Source organism: Homalodisca vitripennis, chromosome 1 (genome assembly GCF_021130785.1).
Source record: "Homalodisca vitripennis isolate AUS2020 chromosome 1, UT_GWSS_2.1, whole genome shotgun sequence".
Classification (NCBI taxonomy): Eukaryota; Metazoa; Arthropoda; class Insecta; order Hemiptera; family Cicadellidae; genus Homalodisca; species Homalodisca vitripennis.
The window spans coordinates 189,613,638-189,634,438 of record NC_060207.1 but is presented as its reverse complement, the minus strand read 5'-3'; the positions used below and the strand labels follow the sequence as shown (position 1 = coordinate 189,634,438).

Below are 20,801 nucleotides of genomic sequence, written 5' to 3'. Positions count from 1 at the left end.
AATAAGATGAAATATTTTACAAAGTAGGTTCATTAGGAATTTAGTATTTTTTACAAGGAAGCATAATGATCTAACTTAAAACCTACATACATGAGATACGTACACGTCAGTAAAGTGGAAGAAAACATTTGGAAAAAATGAATGGATCTTGGGAATCTTATGTCTTACGAGTCAATCTCAACATTATGATACATATAAATTACAAAAAAATTCAATAAAATAAACTCAATTTGTTTTGTTAATTGTGTTGCGGTTAGCTCAAAGGTGAGAAAACAATGTGTTCTTGGTGCGCTATTTCTGTATTAATGGTATGGTAATGGTAAGTTAATTTTCTTTGTCAGTATTTATTATTCTCAATTGGAATTATACAACATAATATATAATTTCAATAACACAATACAATATTGTCTTATAATTTAAAGTGGATAGAGATAAGTTACCAAATAGAGCATTTAGTTTCCACTGTTTTCTATAAAGCACTACCACATTAAACATTTTATTTTAAATAAAAATATATTCTCAGTTTATTACTAAAAAATTCAAAAAAAGATGTAACCTTATGCTGGAAAAATATTTTAAGGGCAGTTTTGTTTGTTACAGTATTTTACTAAGCAGTTCATTTCTAATTTATAATTCTGGAAAATGGTGATATATTATTAAATGCAATTTTAAGGAGACACATCAATTGTTAAAGTCAATACTATATTCAAAAACGGCTTTAAAATCCATTTGTGATGGCAAAATATGCCAAAATAAATGTCGTTACTTCTTATTACATAATAATGAATACATAAAATTTAATTCCATAATTGCTTACAACTAAACGTAACTATTAAACCTATCAGACATTTTAGATTAGGGAAATGATTAAAAGTTTCGCTTATGTTTATATTTTGGATGAATATAAGACCCAAAAAATCAGAAGCTGATTTTTGGGAAAGAGTGAGATTTTTCTGCGAATAAAACTAAAATAAAATAATAGAAAGGGATGTTTTTGTTTGTCAAAGGATGTGTACATACCAAGGATATTTATCCAAGATAATTCTGTGTTTAATAATTTAAACATTTGTGTAGCTTCGTTAAAGAATTTAAATATGTATTCTGTCAGCTTCGTCAATTATATCAGTTTGTTCCCATCAACCATCAATAACTGACACTCAACAAACGGGTCAATATATCTGGTATATGACTGTCATAAAATTGATATAACTACCCTAATGAATTGCACAACATTTTTTTATGTACGCATATGTGCATTTAAATTTACAACAGTACTGTAACTATTACACATTATGATCGATGGCCGTATTTAAATGAAACACTCAGTACATTCCACATATTTATTACTAGTTTATTTTAATTGCACCATGAGTATGACGAATGTCAGATATTGACAGGAAGAGTAAGTTATGATTATAATTTGTAACTGAACTGTAAACTAGGGATCATCCATCTTAGTTTCCCAAACAATATCGTGTATGTAACAATGGGTTTTATTTTGTAACCGAACTTAAAAAGTATAAACATTTTACTTTCCTTGACATACTGTTTGTTTTTTAGAATATTTCCGATCAAAAAAATATATATAATAATATAATATAATAATAATATTTCCGATCTGTTTGGTTTTATTATGTTGACTAAGCAACATAGGGGAGACCCGGGCAAAGTGGCCACTCTAAGGGTTTTTTATTTATTATTTATTCAAAATTAAATTTGTTAAAATAAATATTATGTGAGTATATTACATATTTAGTTACCTATCTATTGGTATAACTGAGAAACACTATAAGTATCACCTTTGTATTAAAAAAATTTTTTTTCAATTTACTGCAAAATGGCCACTTTACCCACAGGGGTAGGGCAAAGTGGCCATATGTGGCAACTTTGCCCGTTGTTGTGATAAAGAGCAAACATAATTATATCAAGATCATAAATTTATTACAAAGTATTATTGGACTACCTAATATAAAAACTGGAGTAAAGAATATAAGAAATTGGCAAAAAATTAAATTGGCCTAAATAATTCAGTTTAGGTTTTCTTCTTAATGGCAATGTTCGCACAAGAAGCCGTCGTCCTCCTCCTCACAACCTGCACAAGCTTCGTGGGCCCAGCGGTGGCATTCAGAGCATCTTACCCATCCTTCACAATCCTTTGAACAGGAATACAGTTCACTGCAGTAGAGACAATCAGCGTCACTTACATCACTGTCAGAGTTTTCTTCAAATTGTAGTTGACGTTTCACTTTTACTCCACACTTCCTTTTTTTATTTCCCTGTTCTGATTTGCTTGATACTGCGACTGTGGATTTTCTTTTGGACGAAACCTTTCCTTTTTCTTCTTTCTCCCTTTTCTTTTGTGCCTTCAAAGTCCTTCTCATCTCCTTTTCCCTTTCTTTTTCTTCTTTTTCCTTTTTTGCTTGTTCTAACTCCAATTTATATGGGCTTGAGGTCAATACAGCAGCGGTTCCTTTTTTCCTGTTTGTCTTCTTAACAGCTTTTGTTTTAGGTAAAGGAATTATATCCTTTGGACTTACAGCAAAGGAAGGTCCTATTAGTGAGCTGGAAGAAGGCCCAGGTTGTGAACTGGAAGAAGGCCCAGGTTGTGGACTGGAAGAAGGCTCAGGTTGTGGACTGGAAGAAGGCCCAGGTTTTGAACTGGAAGGAGGACCTTGTTGTGGCTTGGAAGTTGGTCTTGGTTGCAGTAGGATTTCTTCTCCAGGTTCAGATTGAACTTCTTGATCTTCAAACGGTAGGCATATACCTTCTTGAGGTGATTCAAGTACGGGGTCTTCAGTTTGACATGTTTCACGCTCTTGTTGAACAGGTCTGAACTGTTGAGGAAGCACATCGGTGCATTCGGCAGCAACGTAATCAGCTTCTGTGAAAACATCTTGGTTTAGTGGCACAATGCCACACTTGCGAAATCCGTTTATAGCTGTGGCTGGAGTTGCTGCCTTTAAAAAAGCTTCTCCAAGAAGTCGGCCCACTTGAAACTGGGTCACAACCCTTCCAGGATTGTTTTTTAGAAATTTTTCAATAGCTTGAACATAGAATGTATTGAACGGACCCATAAACGAGACATCTAAAGGCTGCATTTTGTGCGTACAATGTGGCGGTAAACAAACAACGGTTGTATGGCTCTCCCTTGCCTTTTCAATAAATGCCAGGTTCTTTGCATGGGTTGAATGACCGTCTAAGATTAACAAGACTGGGTCGGAAGCTGACGGTTTGGCATGAGTCAGAAAATGCTCAAACCACTGAAGAAAAATCTCGCTTTGCATCCATCCAGATGGGTGACAGACAACCATAGTTCCTGGTGGAGCACCATCTTGAAGTTCTGCTTTCATCCTAAGTCTTGGAAAAATCACGAATGGCGGAATAAAGTACCCTCCAGCTGACATACACACAACAAAGGTTGATAGCTGACCTCTTTCAGCCGATGTCAATGTACCAACTTGACGCCTACCCTTAAGAGCAAGAATCTTGGAGCTCTTAGACTGAACAGTCATGAGACCTGTTTCGTCAACATTGAAAACCCTGTGCGCAGGGTGGAATTGCTTCTCTTGAACATCCTTAAGGATATTAAAAAACCTTGTCACATTATGTTTATTAAATGCCTGAGCCCTTGCTGCAGAAGTCTGCTCTGGTTTCCTTAAACTAATTTCGGGGTGCCGATCTCTGAATCCAGCAACCCAGTCTAAGCCAGCCAATTTTTTTTCACGGTTAAAATTGTTTGGAATGCCATTTTGTACAGCTAGGTTGTACGCTAATGACCGCAAATCTAAAATGGTGACTCCAAAGAATCGGACCTCTAGATCTAATACGTGTCGCACCAATTCTGCTTCTTGTTCTTCTGTGAACACAGGTCGGTATTTTCCTAGTACCTTTTTGTTGCTTTTTGCATCGACATTCTTATCAAGGACCCTCCTCTTTAGAGTGTTTCTAGGAACAGAGAAAATTTTTGCAGCAGTTGAATACGCCATTCCATCATTTTTAACAGCTTCAATAGCTCTCTGCATCGCAGCTGCATCCCATGATTGCTGCTGGGTTTTCCTCACGTATTTGTAAACCATTTCCAAATCTAAAACAAAAAATCTAAGTTGGCTTCCTAGTATATGAAATTATATCAATATAAGTATTAATTTTGCTTTTTTTTGTTGCTCTCTTACAATGTTTAGTAGGCATTATAAAAGTGTTACATAGGTTACTAGGCATATAATTAAAATTTAAATATATTATACTAAGTTAGGTATATAATAATAATATGTTGCCTGTTACTGTCATGCCTATTAAATATTTAAATCAGATATATAGACGTAAAACAGCCTATAATGTGGGTAAAATAATAGTAAACTCTTGTTTAATCTATAACATATTATTATTAAGCAATGTACATTGCTAACTACGATATTCAATAACACTATGTAATATAATATTGTTAAATATAAAAGGTTTTATAACACAGCCATTCTTTAATACACTTTAACGGTTTTGCACGAAATCAAATCCGATAACATTTATTTAATTACAAAAATTAGAATTTACATACTATACTTCAGAGTAGCATAACATTAAGAGAATAATAATAATGGATTGTATGAATATCCCAATAGAAACAATCACGGGCAAAGTGGACATCTTGGCCACTTTGCCCACTTGCCTGAATGGCCATTTTGCCCTAAGCGACGCCATTAATTTGGATCGCTCTACAACAAAATCAACTGAACCTATAAACTCAACTGAAACATAAAACTAAGGGTAAATGTATACGTTTCTTAAGCAATGTGCTTGATAAACCTCGGGGAATCAAAATATAAATACAAAAAATATAGTATTAAGTACATACCTTAGATCACCAGTAGGAAAAATCACTGTTTTCTTCATAAAATCTGCAAACACAAACAATCGGCTTCCACACTTTCTCAGAACACGTGTAATAGTGATGGGAGAATCGAATACAGAATCGAATAGTATTCGAATACAGCCAGAGTATTCACGTATTCGAATACATCAAAATGGATTCGAATACTTTTGAAATGAATACAATTTCACTGGAAGAATTGCATTCAAACCTGGAGTATTCGTTTATTCTGACAAATAGTATTCAAATAAAATATCCAAGAGCTGTATTCGTATTCATATGAGGTTTAAAATGAATACATATATGGAGACTTTGAAATGAATAATTTAGAGGAGATTCATAATTTGAAAAAATAATTACAAATTTTAATACTTTAAAAAAAGTATAATTAATTGTATGATTATTAAATTTAAAAATACACATTATATATATATATATATATATATATATATATATATATATATATATATTATAAGATATGATATATTATAATTGAGTTACAGTTCTAAGCAATAAAAACAAATATGAATATTTATTTTATATAGTTGTGTAAAAACAAAATATTATTGAGGTTTTCTGGCTTCAGTCTATTTCTACGGTAATTAGTAACAGGACCTGCTGTGGAAAATAGTCTTTCAGACGGAACTGAAGTAGCAGGTAAATAAAGATATTTCTTCTGAAGTTCGTATATCATGGGTATGACTTGTTTATACGAGGCACCAAAAGCCAAAGTATTCGAATACATATTCGAATACAGTGATGAATTCGTGACAAACAAGTACTGTAAGACAGGTCCAGACCTGTCTGTTAGAAACGCTCAGCTGAGCAAAGGTATTCGAATACAAGTATTCGAATACATATTCGAATACAGGGGTGAATTCGAATTCACTGTATTCGATTCTTTAAAGTATTCGATTCTCCCATCACTAACGTGTAACGGGCTGCAACGTAAGTGACCTGACTGCCGCTAGGTAGCAGCACCTTACAGACAAAATAACCCCTACTGACCACTTTGCCCGTGCTGGCCGCTTTGCCCGTGTCTCCCCTAATAGAATATGGCATGAATTGGTTTTTTAACATTTTCATTTTCCTTCGTCTTCATGTTTTATTATTTTTCACTATTTTGTGTCTCTTTCTGGTTTCATTAAACATAAAGTCTAAAATTAAAAAAATCTTAAGTAAGAACAATGAACGACACTTGTAACAATTTATTTTTTTACAATGTATTCTGCTTAGTTATATTACACACTTTTCGGGTCTACATTAATAACAAACAATACGTTTCTTATAAGCCAATTTTAGGTATTAGATGTTACATACCATCAACCATAGATTGTTGATTGGAGGATATATCCCCCAGAACATGTTCTATAGTACTTCCTTCTCTGTCTAGCATGGAGCATGATCTTCTATGTTATAATGTGTTTGTTAGGTCTTCCGAGAAATCGTGAGAGGCAGATCAGATGGTGTTCCATTAAAACGGGGTAAGCGTGCAGGGAATTTTCTTACAAAAGACGGATGCAGATTTTTATATCTGGTAAACCCTTTTGTTTCTTCCTTGAGAAATACAATTTCCATTCCATTGCCGGAAGTATATGGCCGCACTCGGTACTACGGTTGTGGACTTGGGCACAAGACTTATCATTTGCTAATTCTAAGGCACGTATTAGAATTAGCCCATGCTGAAGGAAAATCAGGACCATTATTGGAGAGCACACCGATACGCTGATAGCAATCATTATTGTCTAAATTTATCTAATTAATTGAGGAACTACGGGCACGTACCCATTTCCAAGACGGGAATATAAATATATAACAAATGAACACAGAATTCTTTTCAGAGTGTTCCTTATTGTAAAGACATTGATACTGTGTAATCTTCATATTTGTCGATCAAGTTTAATGTTCACCTTTTAATCAATATTTATAAAAATACTGGTACCATCATATTATTTTGTAGAATTTTGAATAATTTTGAATGTGCGATCTTTGATCATACTATTCATATATATTCTAAGATCAGTAGCTCAATTCTGAATCAAATTGTTAATAGTTCACTATTGTAGTAAATGTTTTATTGAATTTATAACAATACTTCATCCACATAATGTTATGTATGATTCACATCTATGGATCAATGAAACACACATTTGGCTGTAAGTATTCATGACTAATCGTTTTTTGAACCAAAATAACGAACTGACATCCATTTACACGAAATGTGTGATAACTGCTAGTGGCTAATAGGCTATTGATGACGAATGCCCAACATTGACAGTAAGGACCAGAGTTATGGTTGGTGTGTGGAGAGTATAGATTATTGTGATAACTGAGCTGCCAACTCTGGAACATCCATCTTGTAATTTTCACCCAAACTCCGTGTGGAACAAAATGTATTAGTTGACACATCAGTGGATAAAAATACATCTGTTTTTATTTTTTATACTAGTAGAGCACGAGATATCCTATTGGTCCATTCTGCCATGCAGAGCTATAACTTGTTGTGTTCCAGTCATGAGCAACTCCTGAAATGTTACACAATTGGGAATAAGAACATTTTGAACTACCAATCATCACTTTTAACTAATTAGTGACTAGGTAAGGGTACTTTGGCAGATACTTTCATTAATTCTGTCGGTTCTTTCCATATTCCACTCTATAGTTTTATTTGGGATAGTTAAATCATCATAATACAGTTCCTGGATGTACTTCTGCAATTCTGAAAACATTGTTAAATGTCATTTCCATCCTTATCAAAGCTTTCAATGAATTGGACACTTCTACAAAGTTCCACGTAATTTAAGGTCTGATAAGGACGTTAGGTAATTCTAAAAATAATAATTGAAGTTTGTACAGACTTTAGAATTTACAAAGACGGAAAAATTGTCGTTTTAATGGAAATTGATATATGGCTGGATGATATATGGCTTTGTCAGCTTAAGATAACAGCTATTTCACGTCAAGAAAATGTTATTTTCAGTATGAAAAAGAGAGAAATACTAATTAAATAAATATACTAATTTGCTTGTGTAAATATTACTGTCGAAAATGGGTGATTTGGATTGGTGCTTCAGAAGTATATGAATTTACGCTACACTTTGAATAAATATTAATAATTATTAATAAATACCAATATAAACTTTAAAATATCGTCATACCATGAAGGAAACAGGATTTTTCCGGACATTTGCCATCGTTCAGTGAAACAAGAAATCAGTAACACTACGTTTCGAGATCTGCAATCTGATCTCTTCTTCAGGTAAAAGAACTAACCTAATACATAATTACAAACTAGGTTAAAATAAACAAATCTTACCAAAGCGTTGTGGCACGCCTTAGTCAGGAATCGCAACCTACATGTTGTTTGTCATATTCACTAACTCTATAAACATGCACTTAATAAAAAACTGTACAAAACACTAATCATTAAAACTGAACTACGGAATACAGGTCACAATACGTCGAAATTAGTGGATATGACAAACAACATGTAGGTTGCGATTCCTGACTTAGGCGTGCCACAACGCTTTGGTAAGATTTGTTTATTTTAACCTAGTTTGTAATTATGTATTAGGTTAGTTATTTTACCTGAAGAAGAGATCAGATTGCAGATCTCGAAACGTAGTGTTACTGATTTCTTGTTTCACTGAACGATGGCAAATGTCCGGAAAAATCCTGTTTCCTTCACAATCCTTCCATCGTCAAAAATAACCTTCAAACAAAGAATCGTCATACCATGTTACGACAAATCGATACGATAAATAAAAAAATAACCACATCAGTCCAGTAACTCAGACTACCAAAGCTATTTCGCCCACGCACTTCCAGTTTTAATCTCAAAGCCTGTCAGCCTCACCGAGTTGTTTGGCGGGTTTAATTAAATTTCTCCAGCAATGCCTTCTATCGTTTGGTGATTGTATTAGAATAACTAGCTTTAATACTAGTGTTCAATACGAACGTCTTACCATAACATATAGCACAGCACTTATAAAATGATTATAAGTCGAGTACGAGTTATCAATATAAAATTTTAATTCGTAATTAAAACTAACACGTTATCCAATAGGTCAAAGTTGTCTCATGCGTTCAAACGCTCTCCGGAGGCACATTTTATGGAAAAATACAAGTTTGTCATTAACACGTCTATAATTAGGGTTTATAACCCAGACAGCTACGTCAAGGTAGCTTCAGAGAAGTAAAACAAATCAAACATCAAACAAAATCATCTAACAGCAATATTTGTTGTTTAAGTATAAAAATAGGTGTCTCCTAGATTTTGAGACGACACTGTTAGTTGTTTACTTTGAAACAGATGTTGTTGGGTTTATGTGAATCAAATTAAATTTCTAAATAAAAACCACGTTTTAGAATTTACAAAGAAAAAGCTGGCCGGTATGGTTTATTGCCGTGAATGTTTATGAAACCAAACCATAGAGTCAGCTTTTCCTTATTGTGGTAAATATTACTTGACAGATTAATTGGTCAAATCTGTTATAAGTAAGACCGTTAAGACGGTCAGTCTTAGACGTACTTTAACTAATTAAAAGTAATATTAATTTCTTTAAATGTACATTACTAATGATTCTTCCGATAGTTTTAAACATTTTGATTTTTTCAATTGCTCAATTACTAGCACATTTATAAACTGCATTTCTCGTCGTATTTAAGGGTAATAATACGATAACCACACAATAACATTCACAAAGGATGGTCGTTATAAATCATTTATACTACAATTATATAACCATGATAAGCGTATAATTCCAGTTGGACATTAGTTTTAAAACCATATGTAATAAATTAAGTCTTCTACTACGCTCAAACAATTAATTTTATATTAAAGCATACATTCATTGCCTCATCACGGGACCATAAACAAAGGTCTCTTTGTTAGGTCACAATGGTATCATTTTCGGTGTTCTGATGCGTAAAGCTAAACCCGTCATTGCGGTAGGTTACCTTTTGATGAGAGCTGCCATTTATACTGTTACGAGTTCTCTGTTAGCCTACCCTTTCGTAATGTGTGGATAATGTCAACCTATTTGAATATTCAAAATTGAGATCTTCATTTCTCTGTATTGGCTTAGCGTTAGCGAAGCATATCACTCTAGAGTCTGTCTGCTATCTACCCTAAGGAATTATTAAGCCTAAATTACATATTAAAGGTTGGGTCACACATATCCGCACTGCGCCCGACACGTGAGTCGGCCGATTGTCGGTGCGGGCTCGGCTCGGTTACCGTGAGGCCACACATGTCCGTATGCAGTCCGAGCGCAACAATCCCACTGTTTGTACTAGAGCATGTTTCTTTTGAATTCGAAGTGACAGATACTTAAAAAATATTCGGAAGATTAAGTATTGCTTGAGATAATTGTTAATTTCATTGTTGTTATGTTTATTAATCGCTGTGATGAATGAAACATTGCAATGCTACAGTAAAGCTTTGTACAATCAGCTAGTATGTAAAATTTGTAAATATCATTATCTTGGTTATATGTTTTATCCCTATAATTCTTGTTCATTGTGTTTCATTGCAGTGAATTTGGGTCAAATACACTATAAACAGTATATTTGGTGGTTTTTGTATTAAACCCAAGAGCTGTAGTGTGATGCCAGAGAGTTTGCCATGTTGCAAGCCCGTTTATAATAATTTGTAAAACATACTAAATATTTGTAAAATATATACTGGAGAACATAGAAAAAACACATTTTACAAATTTTTTTCTTTAATAGCTCCGAGGACAAATAATTTATTGCCAGAATTAGTCAAAAATAGTAGAAACATAAATATATTTTCTAAAAAACTTAGAGTATGGATGCTCGTTCAAAATGATAATGAGTATATGTTTAAGATAATAAATTAGTATGGTTAGTCTTGTCTGCTAAATTATAATAATATTTAAATAGACACGTTAGAGCATTATAAAATAATTACTTATAATATAATATTTAATGTTACATGTGTAAAGCCTAATATTTGAATTGTAAATCATGCATAAATCCTGTTTGTTTAATACAGCACACTAGTTATACTAAATTTAAACTTTGATGTGTAATAGTATACTATTTACTACATAAGCTACAATAACTCATTTTTATCATTTCATTCTTGCTCGATTCCGCTATTTTTATTTTTTACCCTTTTTGTATATAGTATCCCCAACACAGGCACAGCCTCTTATGGGGTACCTAAATTTCCCTTATATTGTAAATCTATTGGCCTAATTATTAGTTTAAAAAAAAGAAAAATCTGGATGTAACCTACTTTTTATATTTTATTACTCAAAGTACATAAATTAGAAATAAAGTAAGTAGAAACATTTTTTTTTGTATTTGTTATTTACTGCTATTGTAAATACGTTATGTCATAGTATTACGTATTTATTATTATACACTGGCAATAATATTTATTTGTAATATTCAGTTTGTTATTATGGGGAAATAAATGATTTATTATTATTATTTATTTTAAACATGGGTTTTTCTTGCTTGAAAATCTTATTTTTTAAGTTTAAATAATTTTTTTTTATTTTTACTTTATTAAAGTGAAGAAATAAAAAAATAAAAATGTCGTAGAAACATTCTAAATGACTCTTACAAAATACCGGAATAAATTTATCAAGTAACTTGAATACATCAAAGAAAAATAGGTTTTTGATCAAATATGTAATTATATGCTTGTCATTTTTTAATCAATGAAAAATGTTTATAGATTTTTCATAATTCGAATTTAGTTGTTTAAAATCACTTAATGTACAACATGGTTTTTAAATTTGTTGTAATAAGAAAATATGCACAATAAGATAATATGACTAGTTTACTCTAAGGAAAGAAAATGTAATACTTTTATCAATAAATATGATTTTGTACGCGAACACAGGATGTAGAGGTAGTAGGCTATACTAAATAATTCAATAAAATATAACGTGTAGACTACTTAAATAGTTTAAAAAAAAAGAACGCAACAGTAAACAGCATATGATGCCGCTCGTAGACCGCACCGTGCCCGTCAATATTCAAACTCCACATATCGGTGACGGTGCGGGCACGGTGAGGCACGACGGTCTGGTATCGGTGCGGACTTGTGTGGACTTGCAGGTGTGTGGACCTTAAAGGTTGGGACACACATAACCGCACCGCGCCCGACACGTGAGTCGGCCGATTGTTGGCCGTCACACGGTGAAACAATTGCTGCGCAGTATTTAACCTGCAAGTTCAGACACGTCCGCACCGACACCAGACCGTCGTGGCCGCACCGTGGCCGCACCGTCACCGATAGTTCAGGTTTGAATTTTGACGGGCACGGTGCGGTCTGAGAGATCTCTTTTGAGCGGCATCAGCCATGGATGTGGAGAAACTTATTGAAGAAATAAGGAAGTTTCCTGTAGTTTATGACCAGTCGAATGACAAATATCGGAATACAGAATACAAGGAGAAAGTGTGGAAGAAAATTGCTGACAATTTGGAGCTTGGAGAGGGTAATTATAAATTTAAAAGAGTTGGTCACATTTGCGTTCTTCTTTGTAAAAATATTTCAGCAAACGTTTTATTTAATTGAATTATTTAGTATACTAACCCTACATCGTGCGCTGACATTTTGTACGTTTTTATTATTTTAACTGCAATATACTTAAAATTAAAATAATTAATTTACAATATAGTTTTCAAGTACGGAAAATAAACATGTACTCTAGTACTGCTATACAATTGTACTCTTTGTCTCCGCAATAAATACTTGACTATTGACTATATTATATAATTTTACTAATATTTACTATGTTTTACCCATTATTATAAAACTATCTGCAACATGGCAAACTATGGCCTCACACTAAACGTTCTTGTGTTAAAGTAATACAAAATATACTGTTTGTAGTGTATTTTATTGAAATTCAAAATCAAATTTATTGATAAAAGTATTGGAAATATTTTTTAGAGTAAACTGGTCATATTTTCTTATTGTGCTAATAAAATACATCAGTTGGTATTTTATATTGTTCTAATAATAAGTAATTATAAAACTATGTTGTATATTAAGTAATTTTAAATAACTAAATTAGAATTATGTAATGTATTGGATTTATTTGGTAAAATTTATCCCGGTATTTCGCATGGGCAAATTTACAATGTTTCTATGAAATTTTGTACGTTTTATTATTTTAACTGCATTAAAGGTCAAATAAAAATAATTTATTTACAATAAAGTTTCTTAGTACGAAAATAGTAGCGAGTATACATTTTAATTCGCCGCTTTTCATTAACACCGTTGGATTATACAGTTAGAGTTGGGATAAAAACTTGAAATTTCACAATTTTGTAGTCAATACTATGGCAATGACGATGTAGTAGATAAATATTTTAAAAGTTTATTACAAGTGCTATAAAATAAATATTAATTAATTAAAACCAAATTGAGCTTTGGCGATGAACATGAAATAATGAGTCGGCTGCTACTTTTTTTATTTATTGGTCAGGCGAGTTTCGTCTGCGAGAAAGTTTGAGATAATAAACCAAATTTTACCGTAGTATTTTTTATAAATTTTTGGAGTAAACAGTTTGTCGAGAAACGAGGTATAAAGCAGATACAAATTTCATGCGGCGCAAACACGTGCCCGCTGCTTCGCCTCCATACGCTGCAATAGGTTAAATGTTTAAATGCTCAACCTCTTTTATACTCAAATCTATAAACATTAGTAACTTATTATGGGAATATATCTAAATTTGATTAAATCAACTAATCGTTGTAGTGGGTTTCAAAAACAAGAAGTACATAATAAAATGAAATATGATATGTATTTAAAGCAATAGCCTCTAAATTAAACCTTTTACAATACGGAATAACTTGAATGTCTAACTTAAATAGTAAGTTAACTTTTTATGTAATGTTACAGTTTACAATGTTACTGTTTATTTGGTGTTACAGTATATATCAATGAATGATTTCTAACATTCTATACAGGTTACAGTATAGTTTTTACAGTATCTTTATGGTATTTAGTTTATATTCCTTACTTACAAGGAAATAAAATGTACACCCATTCCATCGAAGTATATTTTAGTTGATCATTCTTAAAAAAACTTCCAATAATACACATTATATAATCCACCACGTATATATATATATATATATATATATATATATATATATATATATATATATATATATATATGAGTTATTACTTGTATGATATCTTTTTATTTGTGAAAATAACTGAAGAACAAGACTGACAGAATATGAAGTCTACTACCCAAGGAATATCACAGCTTTCGTTAAATGATTACGAACTCTCTGTTTATGTAATTTTTCGTTATACAATTTCGAAAAATGGTGAGCCTGACTTTAAAATATTTTTTTAAAATTCATAAATTGCACAAATATTATCCGTCACTCCGAAATACAAAAGACATACGCTCTATTTACAAGCAGTGAGATCGTTACGCTCGGACAGCGTACGGACAAGTGTGTGGCCTCGCGGTAACCGAGCCGAGCCCGCACCGACACTCGGCCGACTCACGTGTCGGGCGCGGTGCGGTTATGTGTGTCCCCAACCTTAATACGTGGTGATTTTCAGTAGCTGGTCTATATTAAAGTTCACTAAAAATGCCAATCAAGTATAATATTAATACATGTTATAAATAGTGGACCACTATAATTAAAACAGTTTAAATTTCATGATAGTGTCCTTTGGTGGAGGCAGTAGCACTACGGTAGCTCGATGAATTCGATGAATGGTGGGTCAAACCGGATAAATAAAGAGAACGTCCGTGTTCTCCTTGCTAGTCATCGGGTGTTATCTAATAGATACCGGATGATAAACAGTAGAAGACACGGAGGGTGATCCTAGAGATTCGGTTGACAGTAGAAATATTAGACAGACAGACAATCAAACAAAAAATAAGTTACCTCGAAAATGAAGTATCATAGAACTTATTCGTGTAGAAATAAAGTCACAAGGAAACTTTAAAGTCCACATACTTAGTCTTTCTCGACATTTCTTGTCAAATGAAGCATTTAGATTTTTGTACAATAATTGAGTTTCATATCAGTCTTTAAATTATTTTAGTCTATACACAAAGTCACTATAAACTGAGGCTGTATGTGTTGGGATAGTTAGGCTATGTGTAAATAATATGTCACATTTTTTAGCCTCTTACGGGTGTATTTTGTTTGCTCACTATTTTACTGCTATTTTCTCGATGCAATTGCAATTACCTTTAAGACCAATGTAAAATATTCTCTAACGCTCAGCTTAATCTCATTGCGTGACATGAATCATCATCAAGCTCAGTGTTCCTCGAATAGACATGATGCTTGATGCACGATTTCAAGTCTATAGGTCAGTTTATTTTCTAGATATCGTGCGGACAGACAGACAGACTGACAGCTATACAGACGAACAGAAATGATACTTTTCTAGCGCCAAGGTGTTAGTCTTTGCTAATGTTCATCTAAAACGTAGGAATTTGAATAAGGAATATACATGCCTGAAAATATATCGTATCGTATATATTTGGTGGATATTTTAGAATATTTATTCAGTCCTTTTAATGTTAAAATATAAAATCATAATTTTTTGATGTTTTTCATATACTTTTTAACATAAATATAAAATATCTAATTCACAAAATATTTTGATTCTCTGGTTAACTTAACAAACAACCACATAGTATGCATTTTCATAACGTGTTGTTAGAAAAACATGGAATTATATTAATAAAACACAAATACTGCAAACCATTAGTAACAAGAACAAGGTAAGAAAAACGAATATTCAAAGCGCAGAGAATGTAATTAACAGCCAGAATATACAGAACCTTGTGAAAGCTGTTTTGCATAAAGAAAATATTATTTTCGGTAGTACAACGGAGAAATACTAATGAAGAAAATGTACTAAATTCCTAACTGAGGATTCCTAAAGGTTAATTCCTAAGGGTATTGCTTAGATTTGGAAGCATTACGTCACAAATATATGTGTTTACGTTACGCTTTGAATAAATATTAAAAATAAATACAAAATTTAAAATATTCTATCATGAAAATGAGAAATTTGTAATTTATTTTAATAAAAAAATAGAAATATATACAAGAAATAGAATGTTTAAATCAGGGAAATGATACAACATATCAAGTATGTTCCTTCAGCTTTAGCAGAATTCTTACCAACAAAACGCTTCCATGAAAAGGCGCGTATTAGGAGTCGCTTCCTCAACAAAACTGTTCTGCATGAATGAACTTATGAACTGCAAGTCACTGAATACATTAGAAACTAGACACCAATTCTCACTGAGTTCAATGATGATGAGTATCACTCCACGGTATTTTGTTGAACGTCATGGAAAGCACTTTATAGGCCGACACAATTCTTCTTTTGTATGCCGGAGTGAAATAAAGATTTATTTTCTGTATTATTGTGTTTCTATAATTTATTCTCTATTATATTGTTTACCTATAGTTTATTTTTGTACTATTGTATATTTATAATTTATTTTATGTTTTAGTGTGTATCTATCTATTTGTTCGCAGGACATCTCGAGAATGAAATGAAATACAGGATCGATATGTTCAGCGAAGCCTATCATGCGACACGTAATGTTTCTTAATCCTACCAATCTATTAAAAGTGAACATAAAGATTTTTAACTTTACATTTCAATGCAAAAGCCCTTTGGTTTTATCTTATTATAAAAATATGTAATACATAAAAACTAAGCATAAAAACTGCATATAGCCCAAATATCACTCGCTATTATTATTCATAATCTAAGATCAGATTTGTCTCTACTGGTACGTACTCTCTAAGAAACCGTTTTAATATTACACTTTACAAAAAAGCTGGCCCACAAAAAAAGCGCAGAATTTCTTTAATCACTACGTGATTTCAAATATAGCGAGCAGATATTTTGTTTAAACTTTGTTCATAATTAATTCGATATAGGTAGTTTTGAAACAATTTGCATTTTAACCAAAATAATTAGGCAACCGCAACGCCTTGGAATGTAATAATAACGCTAAACTAATTAGTAGTGTACAGTAACTATTGAGTATTTATAAACATAGGATACACGTAAATGTTATCTCTTTAGTTTTTCAATAAGAAATGATTTTGCTTTATAATATCTCAAGTCTAAATTCTCCACCTTTATTGGTCTTAATATTTTCATAGTTTTAATCTTAAGGCAATAATCATTCTAAAGTTTCTCTACTAAGTGCATATAGAGTTGTCAAATATCCAACTCACGTTATTACGAATGTTCTCCAAGCAGTAGCGGTTAGCATTATGGAAAATGCAATAAATATAATAAAAAATCAATGCTATATTATATTTTCAAAACTTTTAAACGTAATGCTGTTACAGATCAACTAGAAGTATACCGAAATGAAGCGAGCTATAAACAATTTCCGCAGCCAATAGCAACGATGATACGTATTGGTATAAAAGAATTAATTTACATGATTAACATTGTGTATTGTCTTCTTCAAATTCACGTAATCTTTGATATAGATACAAGAGCACAGGTTACAGTCTATAAGAGATATTTATGTAATCTTAAAGAGTTGTATAACTTTCCTGGATAACCCGATACAGCGCAGTATAGAAGAACCGGACAAAACATAAAGAATGATTACCAACAAATGAAATAAAGTAACTTCATCACATATTATGTTGGTAACGCACTCAACCAACTTTTTGCAGCCTGTTTTTATGAATTATTCTAAAATAGTATCGTTATCTTACACGTAATAGCAACGTAAAAACTTTAGAATTTTGATCCTTTGACCTAAACCTCAATAGGGTTATTATTTGGACAAGAGGAATGTATATTCCAAGTTTCAAAACACTAGGGCTCTTCTATAAAGAGTTATTACACAGAATAAGATATATTGACAGAAAATGGCAAGATTATAAAAAATGACTGTTGAGTCCTTAATAATATATAAATAATAATTCTTTACGTATCAGATATTTGAATAGCTTGTGTCATTGACATGATAAGCGTATTATTCCAGTTGAACGTGAATTCAAAACCAATAATAATTAACTCTTCTGCTACGCTCCAGCAATTAATTATATAGTAACGCGTACACCCATTGCCTCATAACGGAACCATAAACAAAGGCCTCTTTGTTTGGTCACAATAATATCATTGTCGGTGTAGTGATGCGTAAAGCTAAACCCGTCATTGCGGTAGGTTACCTTTTGATGAGAGCTGCCATTTACACTGTTACGAGTTCTCCATTAGCCTGCCCTTTCATAATCTGTGGAAAATGTCAACCTATTTTAATGCGTATTTAAAATTCAGATCTTCATTTCGCTTTATGTGCTGAGGGTTATCAAAGTTATTTCAACTAAGAATATACTATAAAATAAATATACATCAATATAAATATAAATCTATATCAAAGGAATACTCGAAACTAAATATATAACGTTAAAATTAAGTGATTATCGTTAATTACAAATTCCAACGTAAAAGTAAAAATAGTAAATATAAAAATATTAAAAAGTAAAAAGGGACACTCGTTGTACATTAACCACATGATACAACATAATAACATAACCACTCAGTGGAAATTTCAATTACTTTAGATATGTTACAACTGATACTTCGTTATACTAACGAATACAAAGTGTTATATAAACTTTTATAAAACTTCACTTCTCTGCTCGATGTGAATTTAGAATATACGAATTACAGGAACCATAAAATGTATTTCTAAACTCATTTTATAACATTAATCTTAGATCAAGCATTAATCTATAATTTAAACATAACTCTTTTAGCAAATCCTCCATAAATTATCATTTATAACAAGCAATCTTTTCAAATTAATGAACTGGTTTTAAAGTGGTACAAAACTGGTTTACGGACTACATGTGCCTTAGTGGTTTGTGATGGTCGTATACAAGTGGAATATGGTTTATCGTTACTGAACCGTATCATTCTGACAGACACTTACAAACACCTGAGCTGAGAAACTTGCATTCTCGCATAACTTAAGTGGAAAGTTTGAGCACACCTCTCAGTTCATTTTATACAAGTATACATTCAAATGTATCAGTTTTGAAATACTTCCGCAATTGTTATTGGCTTGTAATTCTTTAATATTGTTATTCTTACTGGAAAATCAAATATTAAGAATGCGTAACGGACGCTTCTACCAAATAACTTGATTCCATTTAACTTGGCCTGCAGAATCAATATCAATAACACAAACATTTAATCGTAGTATGGACATCAAAATCTATTTAAAATTGGTTTGCAATATTTTTACGTCTACTTTTGATCAAATTCTTAAACGAATCTATACCAAAAGAATACTTAAAACAAAATATGTAACGTTACAATTAAGAGATTTCCATTAGCAATAAATTCCAATGTTATAGCATAAAGTTGAAAATAATTTATTTAATAATTCATATTAAAATATTTAGAGCTTGTTTGAGAATTAGAATGTGTATTATTAATTCTGTAAATTATCAGTATAATCCACGATACCACCGTTAGATTTTTATAAACACTATATAATTCAGGAATTGGAGTACCAGAAGTAGATTCTTTATTTTCCTATTTCCTCTAGATAAGTATACACTCTCCACAGGTTATGTGTATGTTTGTTATAACATGTCTATCTACACCCATGTAATCACCTAAAGTACGTAGTGACAGTTCAATATTTGTCTGACCTGAGACAACAAATGTCCCACAGCCCGGACTGAGGCACGTCGTGCTGTTTACATTTCATTCCGACACAGCACGTAGAGTGAGTGACAGATCAATATTTGTCTGACCTGACACAACAGATGCCCCACTGCCCGGACTGAGGCACGTCGTGCTGTTTAAATTTCATTCCAACACAGCACGTAGAGTGAGTGACAGTTCAATATTTGTCTGACCTGACACAACAGATGTCCCACAGCCCGGACTGAGGCACGTCGTGCAGTTTAAATTTCATTCCGACACAGCACGTAGGGTGAGTGACCAGTTCAATAATTGTCTGACCTGACACAACAGATGTCCCACAGCCCGGACTGAGGTACGTCGTGTTGTTTCCATTTAATTCCGACACAGCACGTAGAGTGAGTGACAGTTCAATATTTGTCTGACCTGACACAACAGATGTCCCACAGCCCGGACTGAAGCACGTCGTGCAGTTTAAATTTCATTCCGACACAGCACGTAGAGTGAGTGACAGTTCAATATTTGTCTGACCTGACACAACAGATGTCCCACATCCCGGACTGAGGTACGTCGTGTTGTTTACATTTAATTCCGACACAGCACGTAGAGTGAGTGACAGTTCAATATTTGTCTGACCTGACACAACAGATGTCCCACAGCCCGGACTGAGGCACGTCGTGCAGTTTACATTTCATTCCGACACAGCACGTAGAGTGAGTGACAGTTCAATATTTGTCTGACCTGACACGACTGATGTACCACAGCCATGACTGAGGCACGTCGTGCTGTTTACATTTAATTCCGACACAGCGCGTTCCGCTGTACTTCTACAAAGCGGAGGTTGTAGACCTATACACAGTTACAGTGGTTCGTTATGGGTTTAATTCCTGAACTACTGTGCTAGATGAGTATTACATCGAAATCACATGTTATGAAACCCTCAATAAAATATTTACAAATAAATACAGCTTAAACTTATATAAGAAAGAAGATTTCCAATAAATTGATAAATATTTTGTCTGATTTAGAGATTTTCTCCATAAAAAGGTGTTTTATTTTAATCGGTTCTACAATTTAGACGGTGCATGAAACTCATTGTTTCTCTGTGCTTTGGGATCGTGTCTAACACATCGCTGTGCACTCAATTATGCATCTGGTGAGAATTTGTAACTCAAGCAGTAGTCACAAGTGTTCAATCAAATTAATTAATCTTATTTAAAACCCCCATAAAATATAGACAAATTGAGGTATTAGTT

General features: G+C 32.6%; 1 protein-coding gene across 1 annotated transcript; it reads right to left on the bottom strand.

The window, feature by feature from the left end:
• Positions 1-2,045: 2,045 nt before the first annotated feature.
• On the bottom strand, positions 2,046-4,076 carry LOC124354340. Its single transcript, XM_046804717.1, has one exon. It carries the CDS (start codon positions 4,074-4,076, stop codon positions 2,046-2,048), a length of 2,031 nt encoding a protein of 676 aa, XP_046660673.1.
• Positions 4,077-20,801: the final 16,725 nt, after the last annotated feature.